This window comes from Diadema antillarum, unplaced genomic scaffold (genome assembly GCF_040938485.1).
Source record: "Diadema antillarum isolate AM-2024a unplaced genomic scaffold, OU_Dant_1.0 scf00000018, whole genome shotgun sequence".
Classification (NCBI taxonomy): Eukaryota; Metazoa; Echinodermata; class Echinoidea; order Diadematoida; family Diadematidae; genus Diadema; species Diadema antillarum.
In genome coordinates, this window is record NW_027270907.1 from 1302456 (window position 1) to 1326501 (window position 24046).

The 24046-nt window shown below is 38.7% G+C and overlaps 1 protein-coding gene across 1 annotated transcript; it reads left to right on the forward strand.

The window, feature by feature from the left end:
- The first annotated feature begins 20525 nt into the window (after positions 1 to 20525).
- LOC139727909 (somatostatin receptor type 4-like) lies at positions 20526 to 21275 on the forward strand. The gene has a single exon (XM_071638883.1). It carries the CDS (start codon positions 20526 to 20528, stop codon positions 21273 to 21275), a length of 750 nt encoding a protein of 249 aa, XP_071494984.1.
- The last annotated feature ends 2771 nt before the right edge of the window (positions 21276 to 24046 follow it).

Here is a 24046-nt window from a genome sequence, read left to right on the forward strand (position 1 = left end):
TGAATTACAGAGGTGTGCGATGAATGGGACACAAACATGATGTTAACCACCAGAGCAACGACAATGAAGGGATTATCGGATTAAGCTGAAACACATTCTGCCCATGATTAAAGCCAACTTTCAAAGCAGTTAACATTATCCTTTCTAAAGTTATTAGAGTTGAAAGTGAAGAGTGTGTATAGGGTTTTTAAGAAATGAAAAGACACATTTAATCACACTATTTCACAAAAACAGTGTCCAAGAAAAAACTGCTAAAAACACAATTTCCTGTACGTTTTATGATCCAAAACTTCAGCATAATGAAATAAGGAAGGAAATATGAAAAACCTCAAGTTTGACTAGGTTGTCCCGTTTCATTTATTTTCAGGCCTCACACAAAATCAGTATGTGCGACTTTTTGTTGGTTTTGTGATGCACGGTCACTTATATAAATATGCCAGTTGGAATATTTATCCTTGTATGATGCACAACGGAAACAAGTTGCTTGTACTTCTTCATAATTTCTTGCCTTATAAAATTTAGTGTCCACAGATATAACGAAACAAATTTATCATCGTCAACTAGAATAAGCAGATGATGGCTACACTGGATGCATTCATCATTTTCGTGACCTTGCTGGCAACGCGTTGCAGAATGTCTGCTCAAAACTTGACATCCGTCGACTTTCCAGAAGTAGAGACAGCCACAACACCGGAAGCTGATTTTGCAGCTTCAAATTCAACAGCCACATCACGGAACGGACTCGGAACCGCTGTTGTACAACGGACAATGTTTGTTACAAAGTTGCAAACAGATTCATTGTCGCATGGAGTCGAGAATAAGTTTTCATCGTACACGCCTGGAAAGGGGCAGGTCGACACAACACTTTACGATGACATTAAAGCACAGGGCAGCAGTGGAACTCATACGATACCTTATATCGTCGCTGATTGGGTGTGGCAGCCGATCACGTGGTCACTGCGAATTGGAATCCAGGTAATCCTGTCGGTGCTCGGTATCGGCGGGAACGCGCTTGTCATGGCGGTACTGTTACGTCGCGGTGCGGGAAGAAGCTCCGCCGACATTCTCGTCTTGAATCTTGCTACATCGGACTTTCTGACGTCTGTCTTTAATTTTCCAGTCCCGGTCGCGATTCACGTCCCGAAAACAGCCACTGGTGAAATGTATTGCCGTTTTGTTTTCACCTCATTCTTCCTTTGGGTAAGCATCGTAAGCTCAATCTTCACGCTGACTGCAGCATCACTAGAGCGATATGCCGCAGTTGTCCACCCCATCCGATGGAACCGCTACAAGAGACGCCAACACGTAAATTTTGGCCTCATTCTCATTTGGTTTGTTGCCGCAATCATGCCCATCGATCTCCTTATCGCAACTGGCGTTGACGAGGCGTCGAGGTCTTGCCAAGTTGAGCATGCAACCTACGCGGGACAGGTCGTCCTTGCAATTGTTTCTTTCGTTCTCAACTTCTTGATTCCGGCCTCGACAATGTTGGTAACACAGCTTTTAGCTGCTCGCGCTCTTTACAAGCAATCCAAACGTTTTACAGGAACCTGTGAAAGTGGCAACCACTCTACTGCATCGTTCAGACATCTTGTGGCCATGAATCGAGTTTTGGGAATGCTCTTAATCGTAATCATTATCTACATTGTGTGCTGGGGTCCGAACTCCGCTGCTTTTTTCCTGTATAACTTACATGTCCTAGAGTCCAGCTTTCTCTATGGACCAGTTGATCGTGTGCTTACGGTACTAGCCCTGTTTAACTCTTGCGCCAATCCCATCGTATATTTGGTCTGGAACGCACAATTCCGCTCAGCTCTCGTAAAATTCTTTACCTGCACTAAGATAAGTAACATTGCACTCTTCGGCTTGCAAGACGAATCAACCCGAAACAGCCACACTGAAAATATTGAATGATTCCGTTATTAGACACCCCTTTGCTTTGGATAAATGTAATCTCAAAATTTTGATCAGTAAGCATTGTTTGAGATGCACTAAGTACCAATATTTTTTTTTTCAAGTAAGTACCAAAATTTTCCAAAATTACCACCAAAAAAAATCAAATTATGAATTTATTACGATGTCAAACGTGTGGCCTTATTCTAACATGCACCATTTTAGATACTTATTAGCAGAAACAACAAAAAAGCCATGAAAACGCGCCGTCGACGTATTCAGTTTTTTTCGTCCATTACGACTGGGTCGAAGTGTTATTATACACACACATTTGCAACAGTAAGATATATTCAAGTTCGATGAGATAGAATGGAGTAAAGATTATCAAACGGAATATGGACAAGTAAAAAGTATTAAGCATAAAAAGAAGGATTAGAAAATTATAATAGAACTTTAAGAATACCGATGATGCTTGTTATTTCGAAAGTTTGTTGATCTGAAAATTAACTAAGGTTCGTTATTCTGAAGGTTCTAATTTCGAAGAACACAATTTTCCTTTACCAAGACGTTCGTTAATCCGAATATGAAATAGTGTTCGTAAATCGGAGCATTTATGTGGACTTTTATTTATGGGACTTCCATATGGACTTGGGCCATGAAGTTAATTTCTTTCTTTTTTCTTTATGAAAGATGGAGTTTAAACCAAACCCTATAATGTCACAATAACGTATATGTATATATCCTCTCTCTCTCTTATTTGTCTTTCTTTTTTTAGGGGAATATGGCTTTAGAGTGATTTCAGATATGTCAACAACATCTGTTTCAAGCTTTTTCACAACAATGGAAAAAAAAACAGTTTTGGGAATACGTCAAGATTGTTGAAGTTACCCTCATAATGCTTAAAGGCAATAGCAAACCACTGATAACATCAAATTCACTTATTAAAAGAGAAAGTGGTCCTCCCATCTGCACTAACTGTGTGGCAACATCCTTATCAATTATAGACACGTCAGCCATGTCAAATCAAATTAAATTCGCATTTAGACCACCTCAAAATATTAAAGAGATACATAGGATTTGCGCCACTTGTCCAAAAAGTGGCCAGATTCAGTAAAATGAACGGAATGGATGAGAATTGATTAATGAAGTGTGCCAAAGGATGCCGTTATAAAGCTCATATCATAACAAGAAAATATGATCATATAAAGCAAACAAAGACAGAATGAACGTGTGTGTCTTTACGAGTTTTGCTCTTTAATTTGTTTTTAAAAAAAGTTGTGTCAACCAAAAGATGGCATGCGATTTTTTAAACACTGCATTACGATAATGAATTACCCAATTGCTCCGCATAATTAAACAACAATCATAAATATGAAAGAACGCTTGCTTGTGGAAAGAAGTAGCCATTAGCACATAAACTTTTTAGCAAAATCTTTTTCATTTAATGACATAATGAATAATAAGATGGAATCATGATATTTGCGTAACATTTCTGGCCAGAATTAACCAATAAATAAAAAGCACTTTAAGACTTATTTTTTTTTTATTGCAGTATTAGCTTATTAGCTTACTGACCACTTTTTTTAATTTAGAAAACAAAAAGTATTTGTACCATCTACTTTTGTTATGTTTTGGCAAAGCTCTTAATGAAGGTAAAAAATTTAGGGCTGTCGTGTTTAAGAAAGAATACATGTTATCTTCTTTCATTTCTCTCAAGAATAGTTAGTAATAATGAAATAGTATATGAGATTTTTATGGCCCTATTATTATCGTCATAAACATATCTATTATTTGTTGATTAAGTGCTAATTGCCTTTTAGGACATACAGAGGTAGAAATAATGACAAGAGATCTTGTTATTGTTTCTAAGATTGATCTTACTTTCAAAAACAAACAAACATGGAAACACATAAAACGCGCGCGCGCGCGCACACACACACACACACACACACACACACACACACACACAAACTTATTGGGTCGTAAAGTTATAGACACGGTCCTGAGAAATAATCTTTACAAATATCAGTCGTGTAATTCCTCTTGGACACATACCAACAAAAAAAAATGAAATTGAAACGTAATGAAAAATTGCCTTCTATAAAATGCAAGCATTTTCATCTGTCCATCACAACAAGAAAAGAGCTCCATTAGGGCTGACTTTGCTGCACTTGATGATTGTAGCGGTAATGTTTTTTGTGTGTGTGCGTGTGTGTGTGTGTGTGTGTGTAGATGTTGTAGTTGATGTGGTTAATTCTAGACGTGCCATATAAGTATCATACTCAATTACTACTACCTTTACTTTAGTTGAGTTCTTCTGCGCAGAGTTAAAAGCATTTGCCATTCTTAGCCACCATTTAAGAGTATGACTCAATACTATTCCCGCAGTTTTCTTGACATTGTCCCTTATTGATTTATTGATCCCCCTCACTGCCGCAGCGGCTGTTATATCTTGAAAAGAATGGTTCAAAAGTAATCCTTCCCTAGGTACAATATGACAATTAAGAAATGGTCTTCATTTGATCATCTGTCCAACTTCATGTTGGATATCTAAACCAAAAGGCCTACGAGAGATTTTTTTTTCTTCCGATTGCTGCCTAAAAGTATCTTTACTTCCTTCTTTCAAAATTGCTTTACATGTGGAAAGAGCAATGGCATCTCAAAAGAAGTTTTCTTGGCTGGGGTCATCCCATGTTTTGTAAGTTTTCAACCCATTACCTGGCAAAATAGAAAAAAAAAACACTAAGAAAGGGTATAAGACTCGGTGAGTGGCAGTTTGGTTTTCAGATGTGGTATCAATCTTTCTTGAGTGTTTCCAATCGGGTGGAGATTGCAAGCTTCTGGTCAAATTGGCTTGATAGAATACATCATGGAGATCTGGTGATCTGCCGAAAATTTTCTCTTAGATTGATATCATTCTGTCATTTCACTTTTGAAAGCTTTTCTAACAGCATTTGATAAATACCATACCTCTGCGACTAAATGACATCTGTGGGAACATATATTCGACAGGATCTCCACGACTTCTTTCGCTGATTTATCATATTTTCATCGTTTTATCGTATTCGGCTTCAAAGGTATTTTCTTCAAGAACATTTTGTCATCCTTTCGATGTTTTTTCCATGTATATGATAAATCTGCATGTGTACAATGTGTTTCATAACAAAATTACACTATGTACTGAACAATTTCTAATTTGCTAAAATCATTTTTAGTGGCAAAACCGTTTATCGAGAAGCAGTAGGTTTTTCTATTACGTGAAACCAGAGAATGCACACAAATATACAAATATTAGTACATAGGTTATTCTTAATAAAGAATAAAGAATTTGTTTTTCCCCACGGTGGAAATATAGGTCTTCCTACCCTTTCATTAATACATTTGTATGTCATGTTTTCATAAATTTTTGTTAACTGAAACTAGATCAACTGCAAGTCCAAATTTGCTCAAAATTGTACATTTGTACAAGATTGTAAATTTTACTGAATTATAATTCTTAAAGAAAAACTTACATTCTCCTCGTGTCCCATCTTTCAGGCACAGCCAAAATACCCATCAATTTATGTTTTGCGCGGTAGCAAACCGTCCCCTTCTTGGAATGATGAGGTATTGAGGGAAGATCTTTAAAAGAATCGGATTAATTAGCTCTATGTTTGATGACGCTGGTTACCCATAATTTTAATCATTAACGGTATCAAATCTTCCACAACCCCCCCCCCCCCCCAAAAAAAAGGAATCCACTAATCAAGTTTTACATTCAACATTGTCTGGAATATAATGATATAATATATGATTTTTTTTTCTCTCCACAGACAAACACAAAGATAATCTGTACATTTTTTTAAAGATCGACTTAAATTAACAAAGCATGGCAACACTGGATGCTTTCTGCACTTTCGTGATCCTATTGTCGACATCTTGGAGACCGTCTGCTCAGAGCTCAACATCCGCCAACGATCTAGAAGTCGAGACAGCTACCGCACTGGAAATTGACGTTGCTGCTCAAAATTCAACAGACATATCACGGGACGGGCTAGAAACTACTGTTCTCCAACGGACAACTTTTGTAGCAGAGTTGCAAACGGACATAATGTCGCTTGGGGCTGATTATGCATACGTGTCCGGAGAAAATCAGAAAAGCGCAACACGTTACAACGATATCAGAGAACCGTGGAGCAGCGGGACCAGTATGACACCTTATTTTGTGACCGGTTGGGTGTGGCAACCGATCACGTGGTCATTGCGGATTGGACTCCAGGCTTTCCTCTCCGTGCTTGGTATCGGCGGGAACGCGTTGGTCATGGCGGTTCTGTTGCGTCGCGGTGTGGGAAGAAACTCCGCTGACACTCTCGTCGGGAATCTTGCAGCAGCGGACTTTCTCACCTCCGTCTTCATATTCCCGATCCCGGTAGCTGTTAGCGTCCCGAAAACAGCCATTGCGGAAATGTATTGCCGTTTTGTTTTCACCTCATTCTTCCTGTGGGTAAGCGTCTTTAGTTCGATCTTTACGCTGACTGCAGCATCGCTAGAGCGATATATCGCAGTGGTCCACCCCATCCGTTGGAACCGCCACAAAAGACGCCAATACGTGAATTTAGGCATCGTTCTCATCTGGTTTGTTGCCACAGGCTTGTCCATCGATCTCCTACTCACAACCGCCGGTAACGAGGCTTCGAGTTCCTGTCGAGTAAAGCATCTAACCCATGTGGGACAGATTGTCCTTGCAATTGTTTCTTTCGTTTTCAACTTCGTAATTCCGGCCTCGACAATGTTAGTCACACAGCTTTCAGCTGCACGCGCTCTCTACAAGCAATCCAAACGTTTTACAGGCACCTGCGAAAGTGGCGACTACTCTACTGCATCGTTCAGACACCTCGTCGCCATGAATCGAGTTTTGGGAATGTTGCTAATCGTAATCATTATCTTCATTTCGAGCTGGGGTCCGAACGCCACTGTTTTTTTCTTGTATAATCTACGTGTCCTCCACTCAAGCTTTCTGTATGGACCAGTTGATCGTGTGCTTACGGTACTAGTTTTGTTTAACTCTTGCGCCAATCCCATCGTGTATTTGATCTGGAACTCTCAATTCCGCGCAGCTCTCGTTAAATTCTTCACCTGCACCAAGATAAGTACTACTGCCCTGTTTGGATTTCAAGAAGAATCTACCCGAAATAGCCACACTGAAAATGTTTAATGATTCCGTTATCAGAGACCCGGTTGCTTTAGACAAAATATAATCTCAAAATGTTGATCTGTTATCAGCATTGTTTTAGTCGCACTAACTTGTTTCATTTGTTTCCATCAGGTAAGGAGCAAACTGTCCAAATTGCAAGAAAATAATTATAAAACATATTACGATTTCTAACACATAGCCCATTTTGGAGTGCAGTTTTTTTTTTTTCAAAGACATAGTGGCAGAAACATCCCATCCCGCCCCCAGAAAAAGTTGTTACACATATTTGCAACACGGAGACATTTTCAAGTTTGACGAAATTGAATGGAGTAAAATCTGACAGATTTTTATAAGAAAATACGAAAATAATGGAAAGAACACAAAAAAAAATATTAAAGGACGTTAAGAATACGGGTGATGTTTGTTTGTTAGTTTGGTCAGATCCGATATTCCGAAAGGTCCTCTTTTTTGAAACAAATACATTTCCTCGGTGTTGATATTCGGTCATCCGAAAATAAAATAGGATTCATTGACCCAAAATTAAAAGAAAGTGCGTACTAATGACCTTCATTTCATTTTAGGATTAACGAACCTTCGGAATATCGAGCATCATTTCAGTTAACGGCTTAATCAAGCTTCGAAATAACGAACCTTATTTCATTTTATATTAACGAATGTTTGGAATGGCGAACTGTAATGGAGAATGCAATATTTTCTCTCAAGGAACGATGGATTAATTGATCTCAGCTAGACATCTAAATGAAATGAGGGGATGATGTCACACGGCTTACATCTCTCAGTGGCTTCATGCAACTCTTATTTAGATTATTGTCTGTATGTGAAATGCTGAAATACTCTGCGTTTAGATTTTGCTTCCCTTTGTAATTACTATGATATTTCCCGTCCCAAGTTGTTTAACCTTTTGAAATCAATTTGATAGGAAATACAATAGCATTTGTAGTTAAAGCATCCTTTCCCTGTGTTCTTAATCAGATTGAACTGATTTATCACTAGTCCTTTGAATATGTTAAATACGTACGCAAGAGATTCTCAAAACGAATTTTAGGGACTCCAAATCCACCAACAACAACAAAAAAATACAGAGAATAGTACTGATTATTCATGTTAAACATTTGATAAATTGTAAAAACCATTGTATATAATAATTGTAGTCATGTATAAGATGAACTTGAATAAATAATCCTACATTAAGATAATCTAAAAATACTTGCATGTATGCAATTCAAACCCTGGTATCGTCAGTGCATATTTCTTTGCTTAGTTTTTGTTTCTGTTCCACCACGTCCTCCATCTTTATAACAAAAAAAAAATGAGTTTCTAATCCTGAAATATGAGGAATGCATTTCATATACAATTCATATGTCAAGTGAATATACATTTCAATTCAGTTCATTGCCAATTTGTTTTCATTCTACGACGAGAATATAGACATTTCGCTAATTAGTCCAGTCAATCTAGCGATTTTTAGGGGGTAACCCATCACTAATTGCAACAGTAGGAATTTCACTGCAGTGCAAGTCGTTGAGGCCTCCCGAACACCATACTAAAAGTCCCAAAAAATCCAGCGGGGCAAAATAGTAAAATTTGCATAATATGCAAATTAGCACCTGAAATGAGAGGAAATTGACAGATCTCATCTTCCCGTTATCAAATTTTAAGGATTTAAATGTATAAACTTATATTTTGTAGGTCAATGAACACGATAGATGCCTTTTCGAATTGGTCGTACAAACATAATTTACATAAAATGCAAATTAGCGGTAACTGTAAGAGTACATTCATAACAACAGTACTCACGTTGGCATAATGCACGTTTTGCATATGGGGACGCGGGGTTGAGGGGGTAACTTTGGGCGCCTCCCAAGGGGCCGCTTTATATGTGCACCACTTTTTACTATATAAGTATTGTAAAGCAATGTCTCCTGTATTAATTACATTGCATTTCTTGAAAACAAAAATACCCTTGCTATGAGGCACGATCAAATTTTGACAGTATGTACGTTTGGAACATATATTCGCGTTATATGATATTATAATATGTTTTCTATATTGCAAGATGATAAAGGGCATTTCGGGGGCGCACGCCACAGGGTCGCCCTTCAATAAGTACCCTCTTTATTGTGTAGATCTTGTAAAGCAAATCTTCTTCTATCATTTTCATGACTTTTCATTTATATAAGAGTGTATTTGCTGTATTGCTGGACCTACTTTTAAAACCATTCACGCTAGAACAACTGCATTTGCGTTGCTAATATCCGTATTTTGTCATAAAGGGCGTGAGCGTAGGTGTAACTTTAGACACCTCCCCAGAGATTACCTTTGCATGTCCACCTTTTTGACAATGTAGTTATTGTAGAGCAATGTTTCCTCTATTAATTAGTTGCATTTTTTTTTTTGGAAACAAAAGTGCCTTTGCTATACGGCACGATGGAATTTCGAAAACATGTACGTTTGGAACATATATATATGAAGGGTTTGTTTGCAAAAACCGATAAGTCCATTTTTGAAGATTTTTAAAGTACGTTCTCTGTCAAAAAGTACAAAATAATACCTTTTAAATGATATATTGGTCACTACATATAAAGGTATATTTTTGAAGTTATGGTCAAAAGAAGCAAAGATTTTCTTATTATTCTGTTTATTTTTCTTGACCTTTAATCGCAAATATCTCCATTTGGCAAATATGGACTTATCGGTTTTTGCAAACAAACTCTTCATATATTCGCGTTATATGATATTATATGTTTTCTATATTGCCGTGAGGGTGGAGTATTTTTGGCACATCCCACAGGGTTGCCGTTTGATGCGCACCCTCTTTAGTGTATAGATCTTGTAAAGTTAAGTTTCTTCTATCATTTTCAAAACGTGTCATCGATGAAAATTGTATTTGCTGTATTGCCGGGACTACTTTTACAACCATTCACGCTAGAACAACGGTATTTGCGTTGCTAATATCTGTGTTTTGTAATAAGGGGGCGTGAGCGTAGATGTGAATTTGGACACTTCCCAAGGGATTACTTTTGAATGTTCTCCCTTTTGACGATATAGTTATTGTAGAGCAATGTGTCTCCTCTATTAATTAGTTGCATTTCTTGGAAACAAAAGTTCCTTTGCTATCCAGCACGATGGATATGGATATGGATATGGATATGCACGTTGTATATGTTTTCTACGTTGCCGTGAGGGTTGAATATTTTTGGCACGTCCCACAGGGTTGCCATTTAATGTGCATCCTCTTCACTGTAAAGATCTTATAAAGTTAAGCCTCTTCTATCATTTCCGTGATTTTTCATTGATAAATAGTGTATTTGCTGTATTGCCGGGACTACTTTTAAAACCATCCACGCTAGAACAATAGTGTTTGCGTTGCTAATATCTGTGTTTTGTCTTAAGGGGGCGTGAGCGTATAGGTGTAAGTTTGGACCATTCCCAAAGGATTGTCCTTTAATGTTCACCCTTTTGACAATGTAAAGGGATGTCTCCTCTATTAACTACAATGTATTTTTGAAATCAAAAGTGCCCTTGCTGCATGGCATGATCGAAGTTTGAAACATGTACATTTGGAATATATAGTAGGGCCTATATTCGCGTTAATGATATTCGATGTTTTCTATATTGCCATGAGGGTGGGATACTTTGGGGCACATCCCACAGGATTGGCATTTAATGTGCATCCTTTCACTGAATAGATATTGTGAAGCAATGCTTCTTCTATCATTTCCACGACATTCATTGATATAAAAGTGTGTAGCTGTATTGCCGGAACTACTTCTATGAAGACCATGCACCAAAGAACGTCAGTATTTGCGTTCATAGTATGCGTGTGTTGTAATTACGGGGCTTGAGCGGAGGTGTAATTTTGGACACTTCCCAAGGGATTGCTTTTAAATGTTCACCCTTTTGACAATAAAGTTAATGTAGAGCAATTTTTTCTTCTTTTAATTATATTGCATTTCTTGAAAGCAATAGGGCACTTGCTGTACAACCGTTGGAAAATTGGAACATATTCGTGCTAAATGATAGTGCATGTTTCCTATATTGCCCTGGGGGTTGGATGATTTGAACACATCCCACTCGGTGGCCTTTGAGTGTGCACCCCTTTGACTATATGAATATTGTAAAGCAGTGTCCCTACCATTTAAAAATCATGAAAAGTAAAGTGTTTTTATTTACAACCCGGCAAAACGACTTTCTACATGCATGTACAACTGAATTTGCTTTGGCATATAATGCATGTTTTGTTAACCTGTTTTGGGACCACGAAGGTCAGGATAGGGGTGATTAGGGCACTTCCCAAGGGCTTGCGTTTGAATGTCCAACTTTTTGACAAGATAGATATTGTAAAGCAACGTCTCCTGTATTACCTGAATTGCATTTTACGGAAATAAAAGAGTATGTGCTAGACAGGCGGAAGAACTTTTCAGAGGCATGTACCCATGGAACATTTTTTCGCTGTTGTATATACTGCATGTTTTTCATTGCCTTTAGGATGCGTTGGGTCTCTGCAAGTGAACCCTTTGGACTGTATAGATATCGTAGATCAATGTTGTTATTTTATCTTTACTCCGGCAATCTTTATACAAATAAAAATGTCTTGATATGGCAGGAATTCAATTCAATTCTTATTTCATTTTTCGACAAGAACATAATATAGACATCACTTTTTTTTTGTAACAGAAAAATTGAATGAGGTGCGTAAAACTATGTAGGATGAAAAGAATGTTCAATGATTGTAGCACCTTACGATAATTATACATAGTCATAAAATTCAAGTGATAGTCAAATAACTCAGGGAACGACCTTTTTTTGAGACATGCACTTTTGGAACGACTGTAATTGAGTTGGTACAATGTATTTGCGTTATAAGGGTCATGTATAGAAGCAATCAATGTGGGCACTTCCCATATAGGAGGCTCCCTTCGAATGATCACCACTTTAACTGTGTCAGTGTAAGTCAAAATTGCAGAGCAATATATCTTTTGTTAACCTCATTGAATTTCATAAAATAAAAGTGTTTTTGCTAGAGGACCGGAAGGACTGTTTAAAGGCATATACCCATAGAACATGATTATGCATTTTCGTTAATACATGATTATTGCATGTCTTATGGAGACTGCCTTTGGGTGGGGTAATTTTGGGCACCCTCCACGTGGTTGCCTTCGTATGTGAACCATTTTCACCTTATAGATATTGTAGAACAATAATTCTTCTATAACTTCCTCTGAAATTTAATGGAAATGAAACGAAAAGGACGTTATAGAGGGTTGTTGTTTTTTCGCTTCAAACAGCTGTATTCACGTGTGTATACTTTTGTACCGGGCCGTGAGGGTATAGGGATAAATTCGGGTACCTCCCTCCGAGTCGCTTTGACTCATGTGCACCATTTTTTAAAGATATACTTTCATGGAAATAAAAGAGTCTTTGCTAGACGGCCAAACGACTTTTAAAAAAAAATCTTGTACGCTTAGAACAACGGAAATCGCGTTGGTTGATGCATGTTTTGCAAATGGCCGTGGGGATATGATCGATAGGGGTAACTTTGGTCACTACCCACAGAGTTTCCTTTGACTGTGCTATATTCAATATCTCAAAACCCTCAAGGGTGCAAGAGCTGAATCATCCAGATTCGAATAAGCAACTCTCCAAATAGAGTTCATTAATTACAAAATTAGACAAGTTATAGATGTTGACAGTTGTTTAAATTCGTACTTTGATTCTACGAAATTAATGGATAAGCTATCATTATCTGTCTGATAACAAACTATTATTCGCTTAAAATGTATTCATGCTAGGTTTCTAATGCTGAAAAGTTTGTTTTTGGTGAAGAGAAACTGAAATATCACATTTGAACACCCTTGATATGCTCATATCGGGCACTTTGATGCATTTGAATATTCCGTTGGCTCGGTACCCTTTGCATATTATGCAAATGAGGCCCAGATTATGTACATGGAAATGTTTGCATCGCACTAACTGACATTGCAAACATAGGTTTCAACACTTTCGGTGTTCCAATCTGAAACCTAGAAGCATAATTTTCATGGAAACACTGTATTTTTATCATTATTGGAGCTAATTTGCATATTATGTAAATGAGGCCCAGAATATGTACATGGGAATGTTTGCGTCGCACTAGCTGACATTGTAAACATAGGTTAAAACACTTTCGGTTTTCCAATCTGAAACCTGGAAGCATAGTTTTCATGGAAACACTGTATTTTTATCATTATGGGAGCTAATTTGCATATTATGCAAATTTAGCCACTTTACCCCTTTGGATTTCTTGGGACTTTTAGTATGGTGTTTAGGAGCCCATAACAAGCTGCACTGCAGTGGAATTCGTACTGTTGCAATTAGTGGTGGGTGAAACCCTATTTTGACTGGACTAAATGCCCCAGTCACAAAGACATCCCGGATCACCCCGGACCACCCCGGATCTGATCCGGGGAGAGATCCGTGTTGATGCCGGGAGGCCAACACGGCAACTTTTGGAGGTCAAAAACATCCGGCGTCATCCGGGGATTGCCGTGTTGGCAGAGCAATCCGGGGTGGTCCGTTTGGCTGCCATGTTGATCCGTGTAGTTGCCGTGTTGATCCGTGTAAATGCCGTGTTTGTCCGTGTAGACGCCGCGCTCTTCCGGCCTTATCCTTGTAGCTGCCGTGTTGATACCGTGTGTACAGTCATACCAAAATCCCGGATCTCCCCGGATCACCGTGTAGATCCTTGAGCATCCGTGTTTATATGTGACTGGGGCATAACAATGTGTTCGATATCTAAAGCAAGAAGACCCATTGGAAAAGAATATCATTAAAACATTATTTGCATCGAATTCAGGAAATTCTTCTCTCGAGTTGTTGTTTGTTAGGTTTTTTTGTTTGTTTGTTTGCTTTGATATTTTATTTATTTTTTGCAACTGATTGACAAATTGCCCTACATCGCCGTAAATGAGCATCGAGTTGATAAGTGTTCAGTATAGAAGCCATAAGACAACCACGGGCATTCATGCTCAGGCAGCAGGATTCGAACCTACGACCTCTTGATCACCGAACAGAGGTTGACCATCTCCAGTTCCCTCTCCCTTGACACTGAGATAAGCAATAGGATAGGGAAAGCTAGTGCAGTCATGGCAAAACTGAACAAGCGTGTATAAAACAACAGTCAGCTGACCAAGAACACCAAGCCCCTCTATAGTACTCCTGCAGCCCACTTTCTTTTTGCATGCCCGTGAACGTTACTTGTGAAGTTTGTCTTGGCAGCCATATTTGAATTCAAAATTGCGGGTATATCGTTTATCAGACACATCTCATTATTGTATTTCTTAAAACATCATGTTAAAACACATGTGTGCGCCAAAATCCAAAGTCATTCGTCATTCAGAATTCAAGATTTTCTACACTTTCGCGGGGAGGCCATAGAAATACCTAAAGGCCGTGTCACACATTTCCGGGCAAGCCTTGCGTGCGATTTGCGAAGAACAATGTTTACTACCCGGAGGTCCCCGCAGATGACCCGCACATGACAGCTCCTAGCACGTTTCTCACCCGTAGTCGCCCGGAGGTCACACCTTTCCGGGCAAGCTACGCGGGCTTGTTGCGTATGGGGATTTTCAAGCATACTGGACAATTTCTGAGGGCGGATAAGGAGTTTTGCATGTGCCTTTCTTGTTGGACGCGTACTTATGTTCTACTTGCGAATATTCTGTGAGACCTGCTTGCCAGGCGCATGGGAGCTGACAACTCAGTGAAGGAATTCCTCTGAAGGAATAGCAGAAGTACCTGTGTGGGAGTTGACTGCGAGGTGTTGCCCCTAAGGGCCTCCTACTGGCGTTCTGCGTTGACCTCTGCGGGCAATCCCCGCGACTCACCCGGAAAAAGTTTTGGTCATGCTCAAATCTTGGCTGCGAGTAAATCGGACTTGCGTGCGCACCTCAGGGCAACTACGAGCGAGATACGCGCTAGGTACTGTCAGGTGCGGACCAACTGCGGAGATCTCCGGGTAGCAAATTTGTTTCCCCGCAAGTCAACCCGCAAAATTTCCCCAGAAACGGTATGGCAAGGCCTCGAGTATGCTCAAAAATTGTTCCGAGTGAGTCGTGGGGGTTTGCCCGCAGAGGTACACGCAGAACACCAGTAGGAGACCCTTACCGGCAGGACCTCGCAGGAAAATCCAACGCAGGTATCTGGCTCGTAACATAAAACGGATCGGTTTCAAAGATCTCACGCTGGTCACACGGAATACATGCAAGTAGAAGGTAAGTAGCACTCATCTAGCAGGTAAGACACAAGTGCGAAAATCGCAAACATTCCGCCCGCAGAAAATTCTCCTGCGTGCTGAAAAATCCCTACTCGCAACAAGCCCACGTAGCTTGCCCGGAAAGGTGTGACACGGCCTTTAACAAACATTTCAGGGAAAGCGAAGTCGTTGCATTATTATAAACTTTTTTTAGAGAGATAAGAAGGACATACGAAAAACAGAACCACATAAATGAAATATTACACGAAAAGAAAAATAAAACAGATAAATCGATGGTAGAGAAACTTCAGGCTCCTGACAATGGTGTAAGAAATGAATGCAAAACACCTCGAGAAATAAGTGAAGGGTTCAATCACTTGTGTGTGTGTGTGTGTGTGTGTGTGTGTGTGTGTGCAAATCTAGCGAAGAAAATACAAATTAGTGGAAACGATTCTTACACTTTCATGAAAGGAGAAGTTGATTAATCATTCTTTCATGTTACCTGTGACAGTGCTTGAAATGCATCGTGTCATCATCTCTTTGAACGCAAATACGGGATGTGGATATGATGACATCCAAGTAATAGTTGTCGTTAATGCTGCTCGGTACATATATCATCCTTAAGCATGTATCATAAATGTATCGTTATCTCCCGATGTATTCCCTGATGCTCTTAAGATTGCTAAGGTACTACCTGTTTCTGAAAAAGGAGCTAAAGATGCCCCTTCAAACTATCGGCCTATCTCTATGATCTCAGTCCTTCCGATGATTACTGAGTAGTAAGATATTCGAAAAGCTAGTAAACAGTCGCCTGATTAATTTTCTTTTGTGGGGGGGGGGGGAGGAAAATATAATATAAACACCAGTATGCTTTTAGACAAGGACACAGTACAAAACTACCATCGTTGATTAACCTAAGTGATGAATTAACCAGACAAGTGGATGAGGGCAAGATTACTGTTGGCTAATATTTCTACACAATAGCAAAAGCTTTTGATACGATAAATCATGACATCTTGCTCTGTAGATTACAAAAAACTATGGTATACGTGGGTTATCATTAGAGTTGATGCGCAGTAAATTATCAAATCGATTCCACTTTGTGTGTTATGGAAATAAAAAGTCTGCACAACTATACGGATTAAATGTGGTGCTCCACAAGGATGCAGATTGGGACCCACTCTGTTCTTGATTCATATTAACGATTTGCCACAATCCTGAGATTATTTCAATTTCAAATTATTCGCGGATGATTCGCGTTTGTTTCAATATTTTCCATCTTGAACTGAGAATGTTGACGTCAAGGAGGTTGAACATACAAGACGTTTTGAAATGGTGTAATGGTAACAAATTAACAGTGAACACGTCCCCCCCCCCAAAAAAAAAAAAAAAAATCTATATATATAGTTTTTAAAAGTAAACATAGACATGTAAACAGAATTGGAAATATTATGATCCGCACAGATATGATAAAACAGGTACACTCGACTTTGTGTCTAGGAGATAATATAGACGAAAACTTACCATGGATAAAAAACAAAACAAAAAACATACTGAGTGTGTCTCTTCCTCAGGAAAACAATTGGAATCATATTTAGAATTAGACAACTTGTGCCTAGAAAAAAATCTTATTATTATTACATAACACGCTTATCCTTCCGTGTATGTCTTATGGACTAAAAGTTTGTGGATGTACATGTCATTCATATCTTCAGTCTATATATTTTTGTTACAAAAGAACTTAGTGTGTGTAATTTGTTTCAAAGGTCCCAGAGAGCATACTGGCCCTTTATTTCACAGTTTCCACATGCTAGATATCTAAATAGACTATACCAATTTGTAATTGGAACTGGAATGTTTGGCCTAATCCAACATACTTTACAGCACGATGTCTCCGATTATTATCTTAAAATTGAGCATGAGTATGATACAAGGTTTAAAAAAAAATGATTATAAACCAACCAAAATCAGATCTGAAGCTGGAAATACTCCATCTCATATGCGAGCAGTATGACTTAGAGAGGATTTCCACAGGATGTAAAAAAAGGTGAACATCCGTAACACTTTTCGTAAATCGTTACGAAAGTATCTCTTATCAAATAATGTATGAAATTGATCCCCTATGAAAACCTGTAAGGATGTACTTATAACATTGCTTCCGTGAATAATGTAAATGCGTAACATAATCCATATCATTGAAAGGACTGGCCTCAACTAGCCTGCACGATATTGCCGGTTCTCTCTTCTTCTTCTTCTTCTTCTTCTTCTTCTTCTTCTTCTTCTTTTTGGTCAAAACTGAACTTTAGCTATTGACTGTTTTGACTATGTTGACGATGTTTGTTTGGTAAATAGATTCAATTTTATTTCATTTCGTTTCATTTCTTTTTATTTCATTGTATATATGAATTAAGAAAAATGGCGGTCATTGATCAATACGTCATTGAATTTCGCATGTCAACCTGCCCCTGTGTGCCAACTACAGGTGCCAGTTCAAGCTAGGGTGATGCGTTTAAAGACATAAATTACCATTTGCAGAAGAAACAAAAACCCAGCGTTACTGCTTCAGTTGTTCTAAAATGTGAGTTAGTGATCGAAACAATCAATGCAAAAATTTGAATCGGTATGACTAATGTTAAGTATTGTTAAATATACAAAATGTGAATAATTATAATTTAAAAAAGGAATAAACCGTTTAAAGTTATGGTTTATTGAGAAAAATAATGATATCTACATATATTTTAGGCTTTTGATATTGCACAATTTTTATATGGTAAGATGTTTTGTGATACAACTGACCTACACTTATGCATCAAACGTGATACACCTTGTATCTCGAACATTTTTCAAATCACTGCCTGCAAAAGTTAACTGTGCCTTTAAACAGGAGTATATTATGTTCTTTCTCCGCTGTCACTTCTCTTTTATTATAGGACTGTTATCACTTTATTATTGTTTATTATGCTCATGGCGCTTTATGATGTGAAGGAAAATAAGGTAGAAAAAAAAACAAATAGTGAGTCTCGAGGTTGTCTTTAAGGACGTTGAAGATTTTCCGTTCTCATGAAAATTTTCCATTTCTATCTTTATTTCCATAGAGTTCTTGTGCGCAGAGTTAAAAGCGTTCGCCATTCTCATCCATCTTTTGAGCGTATGAATCGATACTTATTATATTCCGCAATCTTCTTGGCCTCGTCCTTCATTGATTTTTTGATTCCCTCACTCCCACAGCCTTATCATATCTTGAAAATAATGTTTCAAATGTAATCCATGCATCGGTATGTCAATCACGCTTCATTCAGATCTATCTAGTGCCTTCATGGTCTCCATTTGACCATATACCTTCTTATAAACAACAACAACTTCCTGAAACCAGACTGCTTACAAGATATTTTTTTTCTTTTTCGATTGCGCCTCGTCTTTACTTCCTCATTTCAAAATTTCGTACCACGTGGAAAGAGCATCTCAAAAGAGATTTTCTTGGCTGGGGGTCCTCACATGTTTTGTAACTTTTTGAGCTATTTACCAAGCGGAATCTGATTTAAAGAAGAAGAAGAATACAGTGAGAAATGATATAAGATGCGCTAGATGACAGTTTGGTTGGCAGATGTATTAGTAGTCTTTCTCAAGTATTTCCAATCGGGTGGAGATTGCAAGCTCATGTTCAAATTGACTCGATAGCACATTTTAGAGATCTGGTGGTTTGCTGAAAAGTTTTCCCTAGACTGATATCAGTCATTTAGCTTGTAAAAGCCTTGCTAACTACAGCGTTCGGCATACCTCTGCGACTCGTTGACTTCGTGCTGATGGAACATATCCTACAGCATCTCCCAGACTTCTTTCGCTGAGTTCTCGTATCTTTATCGTTATAACGAATACGGCTTCAGAGGTATGTTCTTTTTTTAAAAGTTTTCTTTTGATTATTTTTTTTCATGAATATGATTAATCTGTATGGATATAACTTCTTCCAGGGCAAAATAAAACTATCTTCTTCATCATTCGCGAATTTCTAAAGATGTTTCAACCTACCAAACCGTTTAGTGACATACAGATTTTTTTTTTTTTTTTTGTAATTGTGTGATACGAAGGAAAGCACACAAATAGACAGATGTACATAAATATTGTACTTTTGGTTAAAATATTTTATCATTTGTTCTGACATTCAAAATATAAGTCTTCATACAATATTTCAGCTTATAGCTATGAATGTAATCTTTTGTATGCACTTTTTTAACTAAAGCTAGTTCAACTCAATCCTTGAGGAAGAAAACAAGAAAACCTATACCTTCGTGCTTCGCATCTTCAAGTACAGCACCTCGAATACGCATCAATTTGTTTTTGCATCGCAGTTGTTGGAATGATGTAGTGCTAAGGGACGCTCGTTAAATGAACAGATAATCTAGGTTATTGGCCTGAAAGTTATCAAAGAATCTTAATCTTAATCTTCGAAAATAAAGGGGTCTGCCAAGTTCAATTGTGTGAAATAAAATGATTTCGAATTACGTGTACTCGTGGCACTCACAATTTCCTACCTAAATTGTTTTCACCCCCCCCCCCCCCGGAAAAAAAGAATGATAATAATCTGTACATCCTTTTTATGAAAAGATCAACAGGAGTAAACAAAGCATGGCTACACTGCATACGTTCGGCACTTTACTAATCCTGTTGGCAATTACATGGAGACCGTATGCTCAAAACTCGACATCCGTCAACTATCTTAAAGTTGAGACAGCCACAATACCGCGAGTTAATGTTGCTACACAGAATTCTACAACCACATCAGGGAACACATTAGAGAGCACCGTTCTACAACGGACATTTGTTCCAGAGTTTCAGACTGAAATATTGTCGCTGGGGGCCAAAAATGTATGTTCATCCTCCACGCCCGGAGAATATCATATTAACGTAACACGTTACGATGACATAAGAGCACAGCGGGACAGTGGAACCAATAAAACATTTTACACCATTGCTGATTGGGTGTGGCAGCCGATCACGTGGTCATTGCGGATTGGAATCCAGGCTTTCCTGTCAGTGCTTGGTATGGGCGGGAACGCACTTGTCTTGGCGGTTCTGTTGCGTCGCGGTTTGAAAAGGAGCTCTGCCGACACTCTCGTCGGGAATCTTGCCGCAGCGGACTTTCTCACGTCTGTCTTTATTTTCCCGATCCCGGTCGCTGTAAGCGTCCCGAAAACAGTCATTGCGGAAATGTATTGCCGTTTTGTTTTCACGTCTTTCTTCGTATGGGTAAGCGTCTTGAGTTCAATCTTCCTGCTGAGCGCAGCATCACTAGAGCGATATGTCGCAGTGGTCCACCCTATCCGTTGGAACCGCTACAAGAGACGCCAATACGTGAATGTTGGCATCGTTCTCATCTGGTTTGCTGCTACGGCCCTGACCACTGATCTCCCACTCACAACCAGCGTTAACGATGCTTCTGGTCCCTGCCACGTAAAGCATCTAACATACGCGGGTCAGATCGTCCTTGCAATGGTTTATTTCGTCTTCGGCTTCGTGTTTCCCGCCACGACAATGTTAGTCACACAGCTTTTAGCTGCTCGCGCTCTCTACGTGCAATCAAAACGTTTTACAGGGACCTGTGAAGGTGGTGACCACTCTACTGCATCATTCAGACACCTTGTGGCCATGAATCGAGTTTTGGGAATGCTCCTGATCGTAATCATTATCTACATCGTGTGCTGGGGGCCAAACTCCACTGCCTTTTTCCTGCATAACTTACGTGTCCTAGAGTCCAGCTTTCTGTATGGACCAGTTGATCGTGTGCTTGCTGTGCTGGCCCTGTTTAACTCTTGCGCCAATCCCATCGTGTATTTGATCTGGAACTCTCAATTCCGCGCAGCTCTCGTGAAATTCTTCACCTGCACCAAGATAAGTACGATTGCCCTATTTGGATTTCAAGAAGAATCAACCCGAAATACCCACACTGAAAATGTTTAATGATTCCGTTATTAGACGTTCCTTTACTTTGGAGAAATATAATCTCATAATTTTGATCAGTTGTTATAGTCATTGTTCGACTCGAACTAAGTTGTTTTCAACAACCAAGTACCAAACTGTCCAAATTACAAGAAAAAAAAAGACGCCCAGCTTCCCGCCGGCCTTAAGTGTGGAACCTGCGGCCGACAGTTCCGCGGCTTGCAGATTGGACTTATCGGCCATTATCGAACACATTCAACCAATCAGTAAAAAGGAAATCATAGTCCTCATCGATACCGGTGGACGAACAACGACAACAACAATGGTGAATTACAGTGATTCAAAATCAATCGATTAAGAGCCATATTGTAACAACATCATTATGGATATTATACACGTGAAACAGGCAAATCAAATCGATTTTATCATTTGACCACCTCATAGAATAAAAAAAAGCGACCGAGCGAGGGGAAGGGGTATCGTCCCACACGAGCGAGATTTTTTTGCATTTCTATGCTTTGAATTTAAAAAAAAAAAGTATACTTTTGGTAAGATTGTTGTTTGTATCAAAAGAGTGAGAAAAAAAATGCAAAGTAGTATTCAGGGAAACGGGCAGGGGAAGGGTGTGGGAGTGGGGTATCCCTCCCACACGAAGGAGATTTTCGGATGTTCAGACTTGAAAATGAGAGATCTAATGCACCTTATTAGTGATGTATGTTCGCTTCTATAAAAACAGTAACAAAAACATGCAGGGGTGTGGTGGGAGGGGGTTCCCCCTACCACACGTGGGAGATTTTTCCATTTCGGGCTTGAAATTCAGAGATTTAAACTAAGTGTACCATTTTAGTGATATATCCGAATTTCGTTTCTATCAAAAAGGTAACAAAGAGATGTATATTCAGGAATTTTTTTAGCGGGTGGGGAGGGGAAGGGGTGCCCCCTCCCACATTTTTGAAATATTCATTTGTGTTTCTATTATAAAAAGTAAGAAAAATATATCTTAAGAAAAATGTGCGAGGGAATGTGTGGGAGGGGGAATACCTCCTCCTTCAAACTTTTCAAACTTAAAATTAATAGATTAGATTGGAGAGAGAACTAAGTCTATGGAGAGGAGCCTCCGAGAAAGATTTTGCATATTTTACGATTGCAATTAAAATAGGGTGCATGTACTTCTGGTTGAATACTTTCCATTTGAAAGGTTTTTGGGGCAAAATGATATGTTTGCCTTCAACATTTTCTCGGGAAGGTGAGCAACTGCCCCCTTGTACCCATAGCGTCGACGCCCCTGATCATTCTTGGGTGCCCGTAGATATTCCTGACTGAGTCAACATCATTTGCTCAATGATTCAGACATCGGAGGGGGGATTGTTGGGGGAAAGGAATCATTCTGGCTGTTTTGTTTTGTTTTGTTTTGTTTTGTTTTGTTTTGTTTTGTTTCGTAGTCAATTTGTATAGATGGCCAAGAGTGGCGCGCGTCACAACAGGCATACTGTCATGTTATTTTACGTTTTAAATATTACATCTCAACCATGCTTTAAGTCGATATTTTGCGAGCAAGCAAAGCAAGAGAGAAAATTATGTTGAAAAAAAAAAGTAGAATAATGCTATTAAGCTCTGTTTACCTCTCACTATAAGGGTGCGTACAATCGAACGTCATGCAGTATGCCGACATTATTACAATCACATTTCTTCTTCTTCTTCCATTTTTTTTTCAAATTTCGTGGGATTGAATGGGGTGATGATTGCACAGGCCATCCCCCACCCCTCCTCCAAGAGCGGGGGTATGTCTACGCCCACCCCTCCCCCGATTTAAGCCCATGCATATGATTACACAAAAATGCAGTTAAAATACACAGACAAAATAAAGGGAGGTATCTTTCCAAATTTGACTCTCTAATTTGTGAGCAAAAAAAAAGTTGTTGCAGCCAACAGATAACGTACGATTAAAAAAAACAAAAACACTGTATTGCCGTAAAAGAATCACCAAAGTGCAAAATTTCTCGTTTACAGGACAATAGTAAATGTGGAACAACGCTAGTTTGCGGAAAAAGTGCCCATTAGCACAAAAATGGACACTAGTGAACGGCAAAAAAAAAAAAAAAAAAAAAAAATCGGTGTTAGATTTAACACCAATCAAGTGTCAATAGAGGACCACACCGACAGGTGTAGAAAGGACGTTGTGATAGTGTTTAAATTTGTTCACCTGCACTTCGTGGTGTTAATTTCACACTGAAGCTAGTGATATTTTTGTCACTGCGCTGGTGTTAATTCAACAATGACACCACACAGAGTTGATTTGATATTACTGGTGTTAATGTCAATGGTATAACACCAGCCGAGTGTCAACAAGGCACACACCAACTGGTATTACTGCGGTGTAAATATGTTCACAGCTTCTTCTTCTTTTTTCAAAAAAACAAGTACTTTATCGGAAAGTTTTTGTTCGTCTTGTTGAAGTGAAAAATCAGCAAGAAGAACAGTAAATAATTACTTATCTACAAAAAAAAAAAAAAACAGTTTCATATTTTGAGGTGACACCCGGAGGTGTTAATTTAACACAACAAATGAGCACCGGAAATGTAACAACAACTCGGTGTTTCATATTCAACATCCTACTTTTTACAGTGTACAAATTGCCTTAGTCGTTGCTCTTCAACTGTCATCGTCCCTTTATTTGAACCTTCATCAGTTTACCAATAACAATGAATTATTGAACAAATAAATGAAATGCATTCAAGGCCCATGACTTTGACCATAAAGTTCATTGCACAGTTTGTTGGCCACATCTAGTC